This window comes from Physeter macrocephalus, chromosome 7 (assembly GCF_002837175.3).
Source record: "Physeter macrocephalus isolate SW-GA chromosome 7, ASM283717v5, whole genome shotgun sequence".
NCBI classification, from domain to species: Eukaryota; Metazoa; Chordata; class Mammalia; order Artiodactyla; family Physeteridae; genus Physeter; species Physeter macrocephalus.
Window position 1 is genome coordinate 144,732,089 of NC_041220.1, and position 16,503 is coordinate 144,748,591.

General features: G+C 52.8%; 1 protein-coding gene across 7 annotated transcripts in view; it reads right to left on the bottom strand.

The window, feature by feature from the left end:
• Window positions 1-16,503, bottom strand: part of NSD2 (nuclear receptor binding SET domain protein 2) — a 56,448-nt gene that overhangs the window by 9,957 nt on the left and 29,988 nt on the right. For 3 of the 7 annotated variants that reach the window (XM_007114127.4, XM_028492439.2, XM_028492438.2), the window contains exons 9-17: window positions 15,443-15,567; window positions 5,413-5,544; window positions 5,134-5,257; window positions 4,524-4,724; window positions 3,520-3,699; window positions 2,976-3,132; window positions 2,639-2,844; window positions 1,616-1,719; window positions 14-283 (exon numbers count right to left, since the gene is read on the bottom strand). In XM_007114127.4, the coding sequence (XP_007114189.1) occupies window positions 14-283; window positions 1,616-1,719; window positions 2,639-2,844; window positions 2,976-3,132; window positions 3,520-3,699; window positions 4,524-4,724; window positions 5,134-5,257; window positions 5,413-5,544; window positions 15,443-15,567 (1,499 nt within the window). The other 4 variants (XR_008617945.1, XM_028492440.2, XM_028492443.2 and 1 more) reach the window with 4 other exon arrangements.

The window sequence follows — 16,503 nt, forward strand, 5'->3', positions numbered from 1 at the left end:
TACACACACACACCTTCCTGATGTCCCTCTTGGCCACCAGGCCCCAGCCTTTGCCGTCCGTCTTGATGATCTTGGTCTCGGGGTACTGGCGTTTGGTGAAGCACTGGTTCTGGCAGAACGCGCCCGCGGGGCACACCTGCGGGTGGCACTCAAACATCAGCATGCGGTTCAGACACTCCGAGTCGGAGCCACAGGGGTTCTCGTCGGTGGGCTTGCAGTTGCACTTGGGGATCTCGGAGATGTCCGCCGTGTGGATCTGCACTTTCCCGTAAGGCTTGTTCACCTGCAGGCGAGAGCCGGCCGCCTCAGCCCACTCGCCCCCGAGCGCTTCCAGAGTCCCCGCTGCCGCGCCTGCCCCGCCCACCCAAGCCTCCCGGTGGCCTTTCAGACTCAGGCCAAGTGGGCACACGGCGGGGAGGCAGGCGGAGGCGGGCCCAGCCCTGCCCTGGGAGCTTCGCAAGGTGGGCTGCAGGGCAGTCCCCCCAACACCCCGTGCTGGCCCCTCTCAGCGCTGTGTTCTTCGTTCATCCGAGAGCCAGGCCGTGGTCCCAGGAGAGAGAGCCGCGTGGGACCGCTCAGTGACGCGGGGCACCCAGCCCACGCCACGAGACCTGATCCCCTCGCAGACCCCCTCACCCAGCGCACAGAGGCACCCAAGGAGGCGGGCACACGGCCGCCCCGCCCTCGTCAACTCACAGCTCCTTGTTAAGAAACCAGAGCAAACGATAAAGCAGCAGAGAGAAATGAAACGAGCAGCTCTAGGGAAACCGTGGTGAGAGACGCCCTCTCCCCCCGCTGAGGGAGAAACTGCAGTGATGCCAGCGCGTTGGGGGGAAATCTGGAAGAGGCCTCAGGAATCCCAGTTTTATGCTCTCTGACCCAGTAACTGCATTGCTGGGATCTCATCCCAAAGAAAAGACTAAACACACATTAGTACAGGGAATGCGTCCTTCACACAGACACTGACCGCAGTCCAGATTTTAGGAGCAAAGACTGGGCCCTTGAGCCGCCAGAAGGTGGCCAGCACGCGGCGAGAGGCCGCGGGGCCCCGGGCAACGGGGTGCGGGTGCACCGGCTTGCCGAGCGCGGTCGGCTGCGGGGCGCCAGGCCCACGCACTGGGGAACACGGCCCCTGCCCGCCCTCCTGCGCTCCCCACACCCCGAGGCGGAAGAGCACCCTGTCGGGGCTCCGGCCGCGCACTGGCCTGGGGGACCACCTCCCATCTGAGCCTGTCTGCGGCACTTGGTGGCGGCATGTGTGGTCCGGGGGGTCGGCCTGTCCCCCCCCACACCCGCCCCTCCTGCTCCAGGCAGCCCGGCCAGGACTGTGGTTCTCGCCCCCGCTGACCAGCAGGCTGAGCCTCACCCGAAGGCAAGGCAGAGACCCCCTGGGCAGAAACCCCCGCCCACACCCCGTTCCCCCGCGTGGCAAAGGACACGCCGGGTGGCGACGGCATCTCCTCCCTGCCTAGGACGCCTCGTGCAGCTGTCCCGGGCACAGACCCTTGCTTGTGGCCAGCCTCCTGGCCGCCGAGCCCCGCCTGGGGAGGAAGAGCCTGTGGGCCTGAGAGCGACTCACCCCCCCACCCTGCCCCAGCCCCGCCGGGATGGTCACCTTGATGTGCTTGTAGGGCGGGGGCCTGCGCGCGCTCTCCTGCGTTTCTCGGGCTTCCCTTTGAAGTTTGATTTCACGGAAACGAGCTTCGGCTTCTTGCAGTGCTAAAAAGTCAACAAAGTGTGAGTGAAAGATTTTAGCAAATCAACACATCCGCCCTTTACGCTCTGTATTTTAACGGTTCGGTCTAAACTTCCATCTCACTGCTAAGTGTCGTCTGCAGTTTCCTTAAGACCAGAGGTGGGCCGCACGGCGTCCACACAGACGCGAGCTCGGGGACGCCCGCTGGCTAGAGAACCCGGGGGCAGCTCGGCGGGGCCTCTCGGCGAGGGAGCGCGGCGCGTCGGGACTCCGCACCTGCCAGCCGACCCTAAGCCCCCAGGCGTCCGCGTCCGGGCGACCTCTCTCTCTTTTGTAACAATCCTTGAGAAAGCTGACGGGTCAGCTGGGCGGAGGCCCCAGGCGAGCAGAGGGCCTGCGGCCACCTCCCCGGAGGGGCGAGGGCACAGGCCGCACTTCCCCGCCGTCCTCACTTGCCGCCCGAACGAGACCCGCGCGCCGTCTTCGCTGTCCCCGCCCAGGCTGTGGAGTCGGGGGCCGGGCGTCCTGTCGACCTGCCCACACCTGCCCCCTCGGGGAACCTGAGTGTCTGCTCACGGGCAAAGGGAGCCCGCAAGCCGGTGCGCAAGGCCCGGGCCGCAGGCCAGTTTCCTGCGTGCCGCCATCTCACGTAAAGGCAAGCGGTGAGGGATTCCCGGAAATTAGTACGCCTACAACTTCTTAAAAATGGCTTTAGCTCGTGTTAGCGAAAGTCGCCGCAGGCCAACGTTAGAAAGTCATCAAGCACCGCCTCCTACCCTCCGCTTCAACAAGCCAGTCTACAGACCTCCCTTTTCCTAACGTGAAGTATAGCTAGAACGCTGAGTCCATCGTTCTCTACGGAGGTCAAACACTGGGAGCAGAAATAGGACTAGCAAAGGCGCCTGCGCGCCGTTCCCGGCCGCCCGGGAACCAGCCTCGTACCGTTTTTGAAGACTCTTCCGATCCCTCTGAGCCCCTGGTAGCGGCTGCCCCGGTCCCCCTCCATGTACGGGAACACTCGCGCCTGATGCGTCCAGTAATAATCTTTAGACCCAAAGAAAAACACAGGGAATTCTCCAATCTCGTGCTTCATTTTCTGAATATTTGGGGGAACATTTTTGGGATGGCAAACTTCTGCCGGCCACCATCTATTATAAATATTAAAAACAGGATTCACAGACTCTTCAGAGAGAGTGACAGTAATCTCAGTGCGTTAAGTTCTGTAAAGTAAAAGAAGACATTTGAACAAGGAAAGAGGAGCAGGCGCCTCCTCCCACACCTGTAGTTCCCCAGCTTCACCCAGATGACGTCCTGGAAGTGCAGCTTCTTCCCGGCCCTGCAGTCGTTGCAGAACCAGCTGCCGTCGGGCATCTCGATGTTCAGGCAGTCGGGATGGAAGGCCGCCGGGCAGGACTCACAGCACAGCAGGCTTCCCCCTGCACAGAGGGCGCCGTTGAGCCCCACCCGCCCGGCTCAGCCCCACGGCCGTCCCAGTCTACAGCTCTTACCCTCTGACCCTCAGACAGTAGCTTAAAAAGAGTCACCTGCATGTAAACACAAAGCACGTTTTGTTTTCACCACTACCGATGTCCCATAAGCCTGTGAAACGGTCACGGTTAACTGAGAGATACCACGGATGCGAGTACATGTGCAAGCACGGGGGCACGGCAGGAGGGTGGAGAGCCAGAGCCTGAAAGGCGCTGCAGCCGGCAGCCGGCAGCCGGCCCCCGCCCCCCGGCCCTGGGAGCGCCTGCGGGGGCAGCACTCTGACCGTCCAGACGGACCCGATGGCATTGCAGGGCTGGACGCGGGGAGCTCCTCACCTTTGGAGCACACGAAGCACCAGCTCACGTTGACATGGGCGTGATGCCTCTTGCCCTTCCGGGCGGTGAAGTGATTTGTGCAGATGACGCTGTTGGACGCGATCACCGAGCAGCCCGCCGCCAGACACGCGTCCCCACCATGGTAGGCGACCGGGCATCGGACACACCGCATCATTTTACCTGGAGAAGGAGAGACACCCCAGAGCCCAAGACACTGAGCAGGGCACCCCAAGGAACAAAGCCTCCACAGGTTTGCAGGGCAGCTTCGGAAATACACTGGAAGCAGTTGATGAAAAAAATAACTAGAGTGGGAGGGTAAGGATATTTATTAGACGTCATGAAAACACATTTCCTTAAGGCGACGGTGCTTCAAAACGATGTCAGAAAACCGTCAGGCATTTAAAACGCTGTTTTCTGAAATGAGGTCAACCAGGGTTTCTCGGCCTGGGCACTGCTGGCCCAGCGGGGGCCCGCGGGGCCGTCCTGTGCACGGGACGGTGTTTAGCAGCACCCTGGCCTCTACCCGCTGGGCGCCAGCAGACAGCCCCGCAGCATCTCCAGACACGGCCGTGTGTCCCCTGGAGTGCCGGCTGAGAACCGCTGGCCTCAGGAAGCAGAGGTAACCCGCCACCCCCAATCCCACAGACCTAACGTGACACAATGTAGACGTGACTGGATTTTAAAATATTCTTCTCGCACGGGAAGGCCCATTAAAGCCAGAACAAATAGAATCTATCAAAATGCCTCAAAGGCCCCCCACTCCTAAAGTCAGGGATCTTTAAGATGACATTTAGGGCAGGAAGGAAGGAGAACATCAAGAAAGACCCTAACCCCCCCACCATCCCCACCCCATGTGGAGTCAGTGACAGAAGAACCACCAACCGTTCCTCCAAATCCACATCAGGGGCAAGGCTCTCTGGTGACAAGCCCGACAGCCCCTGCCTGCCCTCTACGCGCCCGGGACCGTGTCAAACCGGCACGGAGGCCCTCGCTCGCGTCTGTACCTTTCGACGGCCTTGGGTTCGAGGGGTTGGAAGCATGGCAGCTCAGGCAGCTGTGCAGAGGGCAGCGGAAGCCCCGGCTCTCGAACACCGTCAGCGGGAACTTGCGCACGCAGGCCTCGTGGTAGAACTTCCCGCACTGTGACACGACGCAGCGCTTGACGTCGGTCTTGCTCTCCTTACACACGAAACACGAGTGAATCCCTGGCGGGGTGGGAGGGGTGGAGAGAGGGGCACAGAACAGGACTTGAGCTGCAGCTCCTCGTGGCTGGAGCACCGGCTCCTCCTTCAACCCCACCGGGATCTGAGCCCCGGCTCTGCCGCAGGGACAGGCCGGTCTGACCAGGCGGCCCAGGCGGGGCGCGTCCTCAAACGAGCGAGGAGCTCTGGGGAAGGGGCTCCTCCCAAGAAAGGCTCCCACCCTCCCTCCGAGGGCAGCAAACCAACTGCGGAGGTGCCCCACGGCTGGCCCTGGGGGCTCCCGGGAAGGCTCCGGGTCTCCTCCCGACACACGGCACCAGTTGTGAAGAGTCCGGCCAGGGGACGGGAGGTGGGTGGTGACCTCAGCCGAGAGCCAGAGCTGGAGCGCACAGCGGGGCGGGGCGGGACGTACCTGAGGTGCACTCGCTGCACGTGAACCTCCCCTCCGGCCTCCGGGAGAGGCCCAGGCAGGCCAGGTGGAAGGCGCCGCAGCAGGGGCCCTCGCACAGCACCAGGCTGCCCGGCTTCTCGCACAGCTGCGGGCGACAGGGGCGTGAGAGCAGGTGTGAGAAACAAAACTCCACACGATCCCCCGACCCCCGGGGCTCTGAGGCCCCGGCTGAGGGGAGGGTGGAGGGCCGACGGGGCCGGGCTCCCCGACCGGCTGCGTTGGAGGCCGCCCGCCCCTCACCTGACACACGTGCTCCTTCTTGGCGGTCACTCCTCGTTCAGACCTCTTAGACGAGACGGACACTTCGGTCTGGGTTTCGTCCGCACTCTCGTCTGGGGACTCCGGGGGCTCGTCTCCGGGGCCATCCGAGACCTGGGAGGAAGGAGGCGGACGACAGTTCACGGCGGCCGCCAGCAGCCCCGCCAGCTCCCCTCACACGCGGCACCACCGGTGTCCGTGACGACACACTTGCCGATAAGCTGTGTACAAATTCGGAAACGGGCTCCAACCCGCTTGATTTTTGGTACACAATGTGCGCAAGGGGCACAAGGCTTAACAGCCTCTCCCCATTCCTTAAAAGTGAAGTAACTTTTATGAAAACCCAATTTGGTCTAGTAGGTGACCTAAGACGGGCTTGGGGACCCAGAATCTTGGCTTTTCTTACCCGATCTGCTAAAGGTTCAACTACCTTAAGGGAAGGGAAACAAGCTAACCCCCAACACGCTTTTGTGTCAAGTGCAGGCCTTGGTGGCGCGATCGTGTCACTCCGGCCGTGGTCAGACGGTCGGCGACTCGGGACGCGCGTGCTCACCGAGGTCAGGAGCCGGTCTTCCAGACTCATCGCGCCCGTAACTGACCGCCCGCCCGTTCGCCTCCCCCCCACGGGGCCAGGTGGGGAGGGGGCACAAGCTGTGGCCTGTGCCCACGGCAGTCCGCGCGACAGGCGGAGAGACGGGGACTCGGAGCAAATGCAGTGACTCACGGGCCGTGTTCCGTCCGTCTCGCCGTCATTTACCAGCTGTGAGTGAGGCCGGGCTACAGCCTCCCCCCATCACTGTACACAGCTTTTTCCCTCACTTGACCAGCAATAGCAAATCTTTAAATAGAAATCAATAAATCTTTAGTCAGAAAACTTTCTCATATATCAAATTCAGGTTTGTTTTAAAGCCTAAAAACACATTTGGTATTTATCTGATGTTTACCAAATAAATGTTGAAAACTGAATTTTTCAACAGAGCAGACGTATAAGCTACATTTCCTGTACACCTCAATGATCACAGCAACCAGTAATTATGATCGAGGCTTGCTGCTTGCCAGTGAACACAAAGCTAGAAATTGAATCGGGCCACACTGGTTTTTAAAAGAAAACCACCAAAAAACAAAAGAAACCCCAGCGGGCCATTCACCCAATTCTCTGTAGCCTCACCGGTGACGTTTTCCCAGATTTACCTCCCTGAGATTACAGGGAGCAGCAGGGGAAACCCCCGATAAACAAAGGGGCCTTTGCTGACTTAAAACCTGGTGTTGAAGTGGGCTGACCTTTTCGAGGGATGTGTTGGCTGACTGGCACCGGTGGCAGGGTGACGGGTGTGTGGGCCACCGTGCCAGCCTGGACGCTCTCCTAGGCTTGACAGCGTGAACAGCACTAAAGCACAGGTTTCAGCCCGCTGCCGCGAGGCTGCCCAGTGGAGCCCCTCCCCTACGGCTCACCTCCTAACCCTCCACACTGACACCCGAAAGAAGGCAGTAAACTGGAAGAATGCTCTGAGTTCAAACCCCAATTCAACGTGTCCATCAGATGCAGGGTCATAGATGGGGGCGAGCACCTGAGGCGAGTCTGCAGCAGGTGTTGGGGCAGCCGGGCACCAGGAAGGACAGCAGCCCCGCCGGCCCCGGTTCCACTAGGCCGCCTGAGAACCAAAGCCCAAAGAAAGGGCCTTCACGTGGGCTCCAGGGAAGAGCCCGGTGCCCGACCCACCAACCCAGGTTCTTCCCTCAACGTGGCTGCAACAAATTTAAAAGCTAAAAAAAAAAAAAAAAAAAAAAAAAAAAGAAAAAAAAAAGAAAAAGAAAAAAGAAAAAAAAAGAAAAAAGAAAAAGAAAAAAATGCACGGAGAGAAAGACAGAAAACACAGACCAGTCCTGGGTCAAAGGAAGGAACAGCACCTTTTATTTAAGATTTACAGAAAAAGTGAGCACGTTTCCACTTGGAGATATTTCCTAAATTAACAAAGTCTGGTTTGAGGAAATAAACACTGAATACATATTTTGAATGGAAGTATAAATGTTCACGACACCACGAGGCGCATGTCCTGATGGGTCTAAGATACACACACAGCATCAGACCTTACAACAGCACAGTCCGTGACGGGTGCGGGAGGGTCCAGCTTCCATCCCACCGCACCCCTTCCCCGTGACTCAGCGGACCCCTAGCACACGGCCGGCCGGGGGTCTGAGGGCAGAGTGGGCGGGCACCTGGCTCCGGCTGCAGGCTCCACCTCCACGGGCACCAGGGGCCGGTACTTACTCGGAGATGCGTTTGTGAAAGCGACACATTCACCTGCACGGTCCCAACACAGTCCCAAATCTCAGGCTACGACCTCTACGGTCTATTCCATATCCAATAGGATGCATTCGGAAAGAGAAAAACGCAGTGACTGAGTGGACGGACGCGGACTGCCGGGGGCACTTCCCGCCGCGCCCGAATCCACCAGAGCCATGCCTGCGGCTGCTCGACCAGCAGCTTAGCTCCTGACTTTCCAGTTTCCTCCAGTCTGAAAATACTCTACTCTACTCAGTATGTGACAGCACGGAACTGCCCGCTTTTGCCTCAGAAATACATTCCTCTACGGGCAGAGAATGTGGTCTCCGTGATCATTACAGGGATTTTTCAGGATGATATTAACGAACATAATGTAACCTAGTGAACACATTCAAACCGACTTCGAGAAGCGACTTATGTGAATCGCAGGCAGGTCCCTCCCTGCCGGGGCTGGAGAGCAGTCCCCTACGCCTTGGACAGAGTTACAGTGAGGTTCAGATCTTTTAACAAAACACATCCCTTCACAAGTTGAACACTACATCATTTAAAAAATACAATTACAGACCTTGAACAACAGATATTTCTATAAACCAACATTACTTTTATGTTTTAGTTACGCTTTTGTAAAGGAAGAAATAGATAACTAGAGGTGTGTTCACATAGGATTTTGGATTGACAAATGATACGAATCCTGTGCCCAGGAGATTTAATGAGCTTAAAGTCAAAGGACTAATCTCAAACAGGTCTTCCAAGTTAATATCACAGTGAAATATTAGGGCGGAATTAAAGTAATTTGTAAATTAGGCATTCATCACCTGAAATACTACAATTCAAACAAAAGTTATTGAACTTGTATTAAAGCAACCCCTCTAGATGACACAGCTCGACCCTTCCTAGCTGCCCCTGAAGTCCAGGTCTGAGTCGTGGGAACACACCCTGGCACTATCCTCACACCCACCTTCTAACCAGGCAGCTCCTGTGAGAACCAACAGCCCCAGGAGGTGCCAGTGAGAACCACATGGTGGCCAGGCGGGCCGTGGGGCTGCTGTTCCAGAGGCAAGGCCAGCCCTCGTCACAGATAAAATGAGTCTCTAAAATGTCCTATCAACCCAACGTTGTCCCAACTGTGTCCCCAGCAGGGGCTGTCCCACAGAGAGTGGGCTAGAGAGGGGAGCTGGGGAGGGGCCTGGCCGGTGGCTGCAGGCGCAGTGCTGAGCGACCCACCCCACCCCCACTGATGGGCCGGGCTGCCCTCCCCCACCTCAGCCGTTTCTGGAAGGTGCAATATGCCCTGGACGGTTAGCACATGCTTCAAAACACATGCCAAAGAATTATATGCAAAACCCCGACACCTACATTCAGGCCAGAAAAAACTGTAGCCGTGGATCTACCAGGTAACCAGGTAGCTACAAAGGCATCTCACAAGATGAGGCCTGTCTGGCTCCTAAACAGACACCGAGCAGGCGGGAGGGTCCCCTCAGGGTGTCCTTGCTGGTGGAAATGCCCAAAGCGAGTGGCCCCTGACCCCGGCAGTACAAGCAACAAGATGGAGGGATGCAAGGCATGTGTTTGTTACCTGCAAAGGACACCCAACTTTCCGTAACTGGCAAGTAAATCAGTACTAATTTCTAATATTCTAGGTAAAACAGCAAAAACAGTACTTAAAAGGATGAAAATCAATTTCACTGATCAAAAATCCTAAAATATACAGGAGTCAGCGTATTTCTTAAAAAAAAAAAAAAAAAAAAATTGAAACCCAATCATAGATTTGAGAGCATTTTGAGAAACCTTTTCTAATAAGATAGTGATATTTCGGTTATTTCAGAAGACTATAATTTAGATTCATAATCTAAAAGGTAAAACTGAGTCCTCAACAATTACTACTTCTGTTCACAGATTTCTAAACGCTAAGGTGATGAAGCTATTGATTTTAAAAGCATAAATGCTAGTTTCACACTAAGTCAAGGCAGCTCTCAGCCGGTCCACATACAAACGACTACCTGACCAGAACAACCGTAACGTGAATTAATAGCTGAAAGGCGCCGGATGCGCTTCAGAAACGAGCTGAGTTAGAAACAACCAAATGGAAAAGGGATCAGGCACACCTGCCAAAGTCACAGTGACCGTACTCTGCAGCTCCCCTTTCAGACAGGAGTCCCTCCTGGGCAGGGGTGGGGGGTGGGGGGTGCCTTCTCGCCCACCTGGGCCCGCACAAGTCCTCACCCAAGCCAGCCAAGAGTCACCCGCCAAGCAAGCACTGCTCCTTCTACTGGACTCATCAAATGGACAGAGGACGCTCCCTTATTTAAAACACTTACACTGCTACTGAACAAAATCTCAGCTCTTCATCTGCCACAGTGGGCCCAACGTCCAGGCTTTTGGTGGAGAACCCTAATTTTAAGCCCACACGTGGGCACCTTTTATGTTTTCAGAAGTAGATGCTAATTTACAGTCTGACTTTTCGTTAGAACATTTCTAAGACAGACTCGATAGGTACGAGAGTCGCCCCCAGTCTGGCCACGCTCACACACCCCGGACCTAACCCTGGGGGAGCAGACCAGGGCCCAGGAGACCGAGAGGGGCAGCAAACCTCGCCTTTCCGCTGTCCTCTCCTCCGGTGTTCAGCTGCTCCCGTCCCCTACCACAGCAACCTCTTGAAATGGCCAAACCCACCCCCCACCCCCGCCGTCCCGCTCCCCGGCCCTGAGCGCTCCACTTGAAACGTTCCTGTGGTTCCGCGTGGACTTCCCACGAAAACCACGTCATCAGGCACAGCTAACACTGGGACGGGGACCTCACAGAGACCACCCTGGGAGCAGGCTAACCCTCCCACACTCCCACGCGGCGAAGAGCCACCCTTTGCCTTACGTTTCTGAAACTTTGCTTCCTTGTGAAACTTCACTTAGGTTTCTGGTCGGTTTTTAGGAATATCCTCTTTAAACTAGTGAGGTTACTTTCAGTTGGGAGGTATAAACGTGTGAGATACTAAAGAGAGGCCTGAGAGGCAACCTCACCTAAGTTCCCCCACAGCTGAAGACTCTGGGAAAGGCGCACAAGGAGACGGGAGTCTGTGGGCGGCATGGTGGGAGCAGCTCTACCCAACACGGCATGGGCCCGGGGGTGCCGCTCCGGGACCGCGGGCTACCTTCATCTCTGGAACAGCTACCACCTCAGCTTCTGTACCCTCAGCCAAGTGTCCGCCTGTGGCCTCCCGCCTTGTTCCAGGGGCCCTCCTCGCAGCCACCTCCCCACCAGGCCCAAGTGTGGCATGTGGAAGGAGCGATCACGGCAGCGACTCCGTGCGTGGTATAGCCAAAGTCACCCCAACAAGCGTCAGCTCAAATGACTAAAGACCAGGGTGTATCAGCATTACTTTGACCTTAGGAAATGAAGACATTCCACGATAAATAGCAGCACAATGAATCTGTACTCCTGCAGACAAACTACTGCCTGACCCTAAGCTCTTTCAAAACAGGAGCCCCTTCCACTCCCCTCCTTCAGGAAGCTGTGGGCAGGCCCTCTCGGGAACCCTGCCCCCCACCAGCGCTCCTCAGCGAGACCACAGCAATGCTGACTACATCTGCCTCTGCCTGCTGGGCACCTTCCCGCCTCCCTCCCGTGGGATGAGGCCCCCCCCACCATGCTGAGATGCACTGCGTCGCCCCCTCCCCCTCTCCTGCACGCACCCCTATTTACTCAGCTGAGGCTGAGTCTACGCTGCTCCCGTGGACACAGCATCGAGTCACCCCATCAAAAGGGAAGGCATCCCTTTCTCTGCTGGCTCCTAACGCACCCACCACGTGTCGGTCGCTGGCTGGCTACCAACTCAAAATCCATCATGCCATAATTTCAAACAAATCTCTTAATCCTTGTCAAAGGCCTTCCAGGCTCCAGTCTTTACTTTGGGTAATGGCTTCTTGAACTAGGGTCATTTTTACACCACCGTTTTTTCACATTTTAAAATTTAGTGACTGGTGTTTTGAGAATCCTACATCAGTCCTGAGCTCCTCCACATCCCTTAGGGACAGCGTGACTGAGGCCATCCTGGAGGCCCCGTGTCCACTGAGTTTGAGCAGAGTCGCGCCCCCAGCCACAGTCCGGCACCCGGAAGCGTCAGTCAAGCCCAGCATGTGCCGCTTCTAGGGTTACTTTATCCCCACGCGCACAGTGCAGTCAAGAGGATTGCTTTTCATGCCGAAGCAAAATTTATACTTTTGGATAAAAATGGAATGATGGTGATTTTATTACTTTTATTGTTATAACCATTATTGTCACAATAGCGAACCACTAAGTCCTTGCAAGGCGCCAGGCACCCCAAGTGTTTTACATGCGTTACACTACTTAATGGTTTAGAACACAGGTATTAGTGAGAAACTCTCATTAAAGGAAAAACACACCTGAAGAGTCCACTCGGAGTGAACCGAGTGCTACCGGCCTGGTAACGTGAAGAGCCCTCCCGCCTCTATGACCTGAAGGGCACGGAGGCCTTTCCTCACCATGCAAACATGCGGACACCCTGGGGCACACCAGGTGGTCACCCAAGATTGAGACATTTAATATAATGGCTCATGTTCTACAAAAGCAACCAATGAAGAGGTTGGTGTAAATAACCTGATTATAGGACCCCCAGTAGATAAGGGTTATTGAATCAAAAGAGTTAAATGGTTCACAATGATACTGTAAATGACATTTTTTTCCTACAAATTTACTATAGCTAGTGTCATAGTAAAACTGTTTAGTAAAAAAAGACAGAATCAAAAGTCTTCCTGCCTTTTATGTTGGAAATTAGTTTACTATCTACAGGATTGAATACATTCCATTAGCAATGAGAACAGTCGACGAGGACTCTTTAATGTGTGCTGTTTGTTCTTTGTTTTTGAAGGTACAGGTGCTGACATTTTTTTCAATAAAAATTCAGTAAGTTATGAACTAGAGGAGAAAAACGACCTCTAACAGGATGAACCTCTTCAGTGTGCTGTCCTTGTCACACGCCCAGGACAGCCCCTGATCGAGGGCATCCTTTCAACTTGAAATCTACATTGACCACTGGAATATGAATGTGTTTCTGTTATGAGATGAATGTGATTGGTTAAATGGCCTTGATTAGGTATCTTACCTTGGTCTTAAAATTTGTTATCTGTTTTCTTCATTGTATGTGTTATTAATACCAGTAAAAACAGATTATCACACATCTTCCATAACTGATTGTGAAAGGAATGCCACTGAGTGTGCACGATGACACGCCGCCTGCAGCAGACATCTTGGAAAATTACATCATTTTAAGTGCAGTACAGAGCAGCTGAGTTCAAATCCAACTTGGCTGATGTGGGCTCCCATAAAAGCTGTTACCAGTGAAGGCGAAAAAAATAAGAATTTGCTCTACTAAGGGAATAAGAAATGAAATTACAAAACACTTAAATCACATTAATTACTTCCCAGGCCTTTGTCATGCAAGTGTGTGATTTTAATCTGTCCTCCTCATTAGGGGATGCAGTACTACTATGAAATAACTATTCTAATGTAAGGTTATATTGATCACATATACCTTGTTTGAGAGGAATTCAGACCACAACATGACCTAAAATGTCTTGAAACACCAACCCTATGAAAATTCCTTAATCAATGGTATTGAAAGGAGAGAATATAAACATGCAAAGGGCATGTGACTCACCCCGAATAAGGGGCCCGTCTGAGCCCTGCCAACAGCAGCCCCATGGTCGCCCAGTGCCCACCAGAACTGGACCTAGCGGCTTCTAGAATGTTTCTTTATAACACTGCGCTTTGTCTCTCGTGCTAAAAGGCACTTAGCCTGGCCGACGTCGTAAATGTGCACTGTAGTTCAGTAGTGTTAACACAGAAACAGACAAGCCTTCTTGTTCACCTAAAGCGGTTTTAATAAAAATGAACTCTAATGTGAGATTTATATAAGCCACACAAAAGTGGCCTGATAGAAAAAGCCTAGTAATTTAAATGTTTTTTATGTAAGAAACAGAATGCACACTATGGAATCTATGTATCACCTTCAAAATGCAAAAAGGTGTACGATTTTAATGTATTTAATATATAATACAAATGTATTTAATAATCTATTTCTGAAGTTCTAAAGAATTAAACATCAATTAAGCCTAATGATTGTAAAATGCTTCATCTAAGTCTTCCCAAGTTCAGAACAAATGTCTAAGCCAGGAAGATGAAACTCATCCTGGTCAAAACCAATGTCAGACCATCAGGTGTGTCTGACAAACATGTTTTAACCTCTGCCCGCCATCCTGGCCCCGCGGTGAGCTGCTCTAGATCCACACCTCTAACCCACACGACTCATGACCAGGAACGACAGACAAGATCTCAGCGGCCTCAGTGTTTTTCTTTTGATGGTATCTGACAACAGTGGAAGTAAAAACTCCACCAAATGAGTGGGCCAAAATATGATGCCAGAAAAACTCATTAAAAAGTGTTTTAAACAAACTGCCTTAAGTGAAAGGGTCTATGGAACTGAAACTTTTAGTATTCCTCTTCTTTAGAATTACAGACCACCTTTTATTTAACTTTTTAGGATACTAATCTGAACTTGGACAAGACAAATAGGAAAAATGTTTTGTATAGAATTTGCCTTTTCATGTTTCAATAAGCTCCCAGGAGCTCAGCGAAGAATTCTTCCTGCGTTGTCTTGACCGTGCTCAAATGTAAGAAATGTTCAGTTACCTACATACACCCACTAAGACTGGCCGAGAGCCCCACCCCACACCACCCCGAGGCCCCTGCACGCCTGCGAGAGCAGATGCCCACCCCCGAAGGCCCGGCCCCCTCTAATGGGCATAAGCACCTGATGCTGAGAGAGCAGGGGACGCCCCGCCCCACCACGGACCACAGTGGAGACCACGTCAGAAGTGCCACCTTCTGACCCACTCCCTGCCTCACTACCCTGTTCCGAAAAAGCCCAAGGTGAGCATCTCTTCACAGATAGTCTAAAAACAGGACTCACGTCTACAATGAGAAAAAGAATCACAGGGAACAAAGTAACAAGAAGTTAAGACTCGACAATAAGCTCCTTGGGTAGTCTCTAAAGCTGGGAACCCCAGACTCCCTCTGGACAAAAAAGGGTCATACCTACATTCTGAGGCTGTTTTTCATTTTGTTTTTATTAACGGCAAAGACTTCAGATTTGATGATGCTCTAGATGTCATGATACAGTGATGTGTGAGAGCCTCAAACAGCTACAATTTCACTACCGGATACTTTCCGAGTCCAGAAAAGAGGAGTCACATTACCACCGCAGTCCTGACTCACCTCGACACTCAGGGACCTAAAAACATGCCAGAATTTAAAGGACCAAAGCTGTGGACCCAAAGTCACGGAATGCACAAGGCATGTGCACAGCGTGTGGGCCCCGCCATCCCGCTGCGTGAGCACACCAGCCCCGCAGGCAGCCCCGCTGACACTGTGTCAGGTTAGGGCCGGGTGAAAAATCACAGAACCAACATCTTGAAGACAGATTTCAAGCACAATTAAAAGCATCAGTACTGAAGTACAGCCACGTACATTTACGCATACACCGTGTGCGTGTGTATTTCTCTCTGAAATAGACATGGCTCAGAGCACCTAACCTCCCTGCTTCTGTGGAGAACACCCGTGTCACGCTGATTAAGTCTGACCTTTATCACACTTCAATGTGGGTAACTAAACGGCCTTTGTGTGAGTGCGTGATGATCACTATTATTATGATTTTACCTCATTCTCAGTTAAGGATGCAGAAGGAGAAGAGCTTTTGCTAAAGGCGAGCGACGCAGACGCCGCTGCGGGGGCCCGGTGCCGCTTCTTCAGGGGTTTGCAGGCGTCAGACAGATGTTTTGTGGCTGTAAGATAATTTTGGTTTATAAAGTAAAGTTTGAAACCTTAAACCCTCAATCTCTTTCCTGCTTTAAAAGTACCCCGCTAATAAATGAAGTTTCTAAAGATGGATTTTCTGGGCTTAACTTTTTGTTGTGGAAAAATCAGGGCTGACGAGCTGGACAGTGAACTCCCACGTCCCCCTGGCCAGACCCCAAAGCCCCGCGTGGGCCACAGCAGTCCACCCACGCCTGGCGCCACGTCCCCCTGCCGGTTGTCCTGCAGCAAATCCCAGACATGTCATTTTACCCACGGGAAGCTAGAGCACCTCTGCACGTAAGGTTTGAATGCGGCCACAACAGCACTATCACACTTAAAAGTAACAACCCTTTCTATCATCATAAGGTCCACTCAGTGTTCAAATTGTTCACAAACATCTGTTTTTTTTAAAACAGTCTGTTCAATTAATTTTTAAAAACCAGTACAGCTCTTTGTGCAAAAGAGGGGAAACAGAGCCATTTCCAATCTTCACTTACTCTGAATTTTATTTTCCTTTCTTATTACGATTTGGAGATGGTAAGCTTTCTTTAATGAACTACCAGACAGATACATCAAAAAGATAATGAAAAGGTAAAAAGTGACCTGATTCCCCCTTCATTGTTTTGGCAGTTATTTTTCACAAACATTTTTAAGCTAGTTTCTTCAACGCGTAAAACAGAAATAACCAGTCATTACTTTTACTTTTTAGCTAATATACATGGAGAATTGGGTACCAAAAATAGTGGAATTTACAGCAACAACTGGTACCATCAAGTCAGAAACCTGGACATTTCTGATTCGAATCACTTCTCTAATATGATTTAAACTGAAAACAATAAAGCCAAGTAGAAGTCAGCAGAAGAGTGACTTCAATGACACTTAGCTGACCATGAGAACAACTTCACACTAAAGCAGTTCACCTT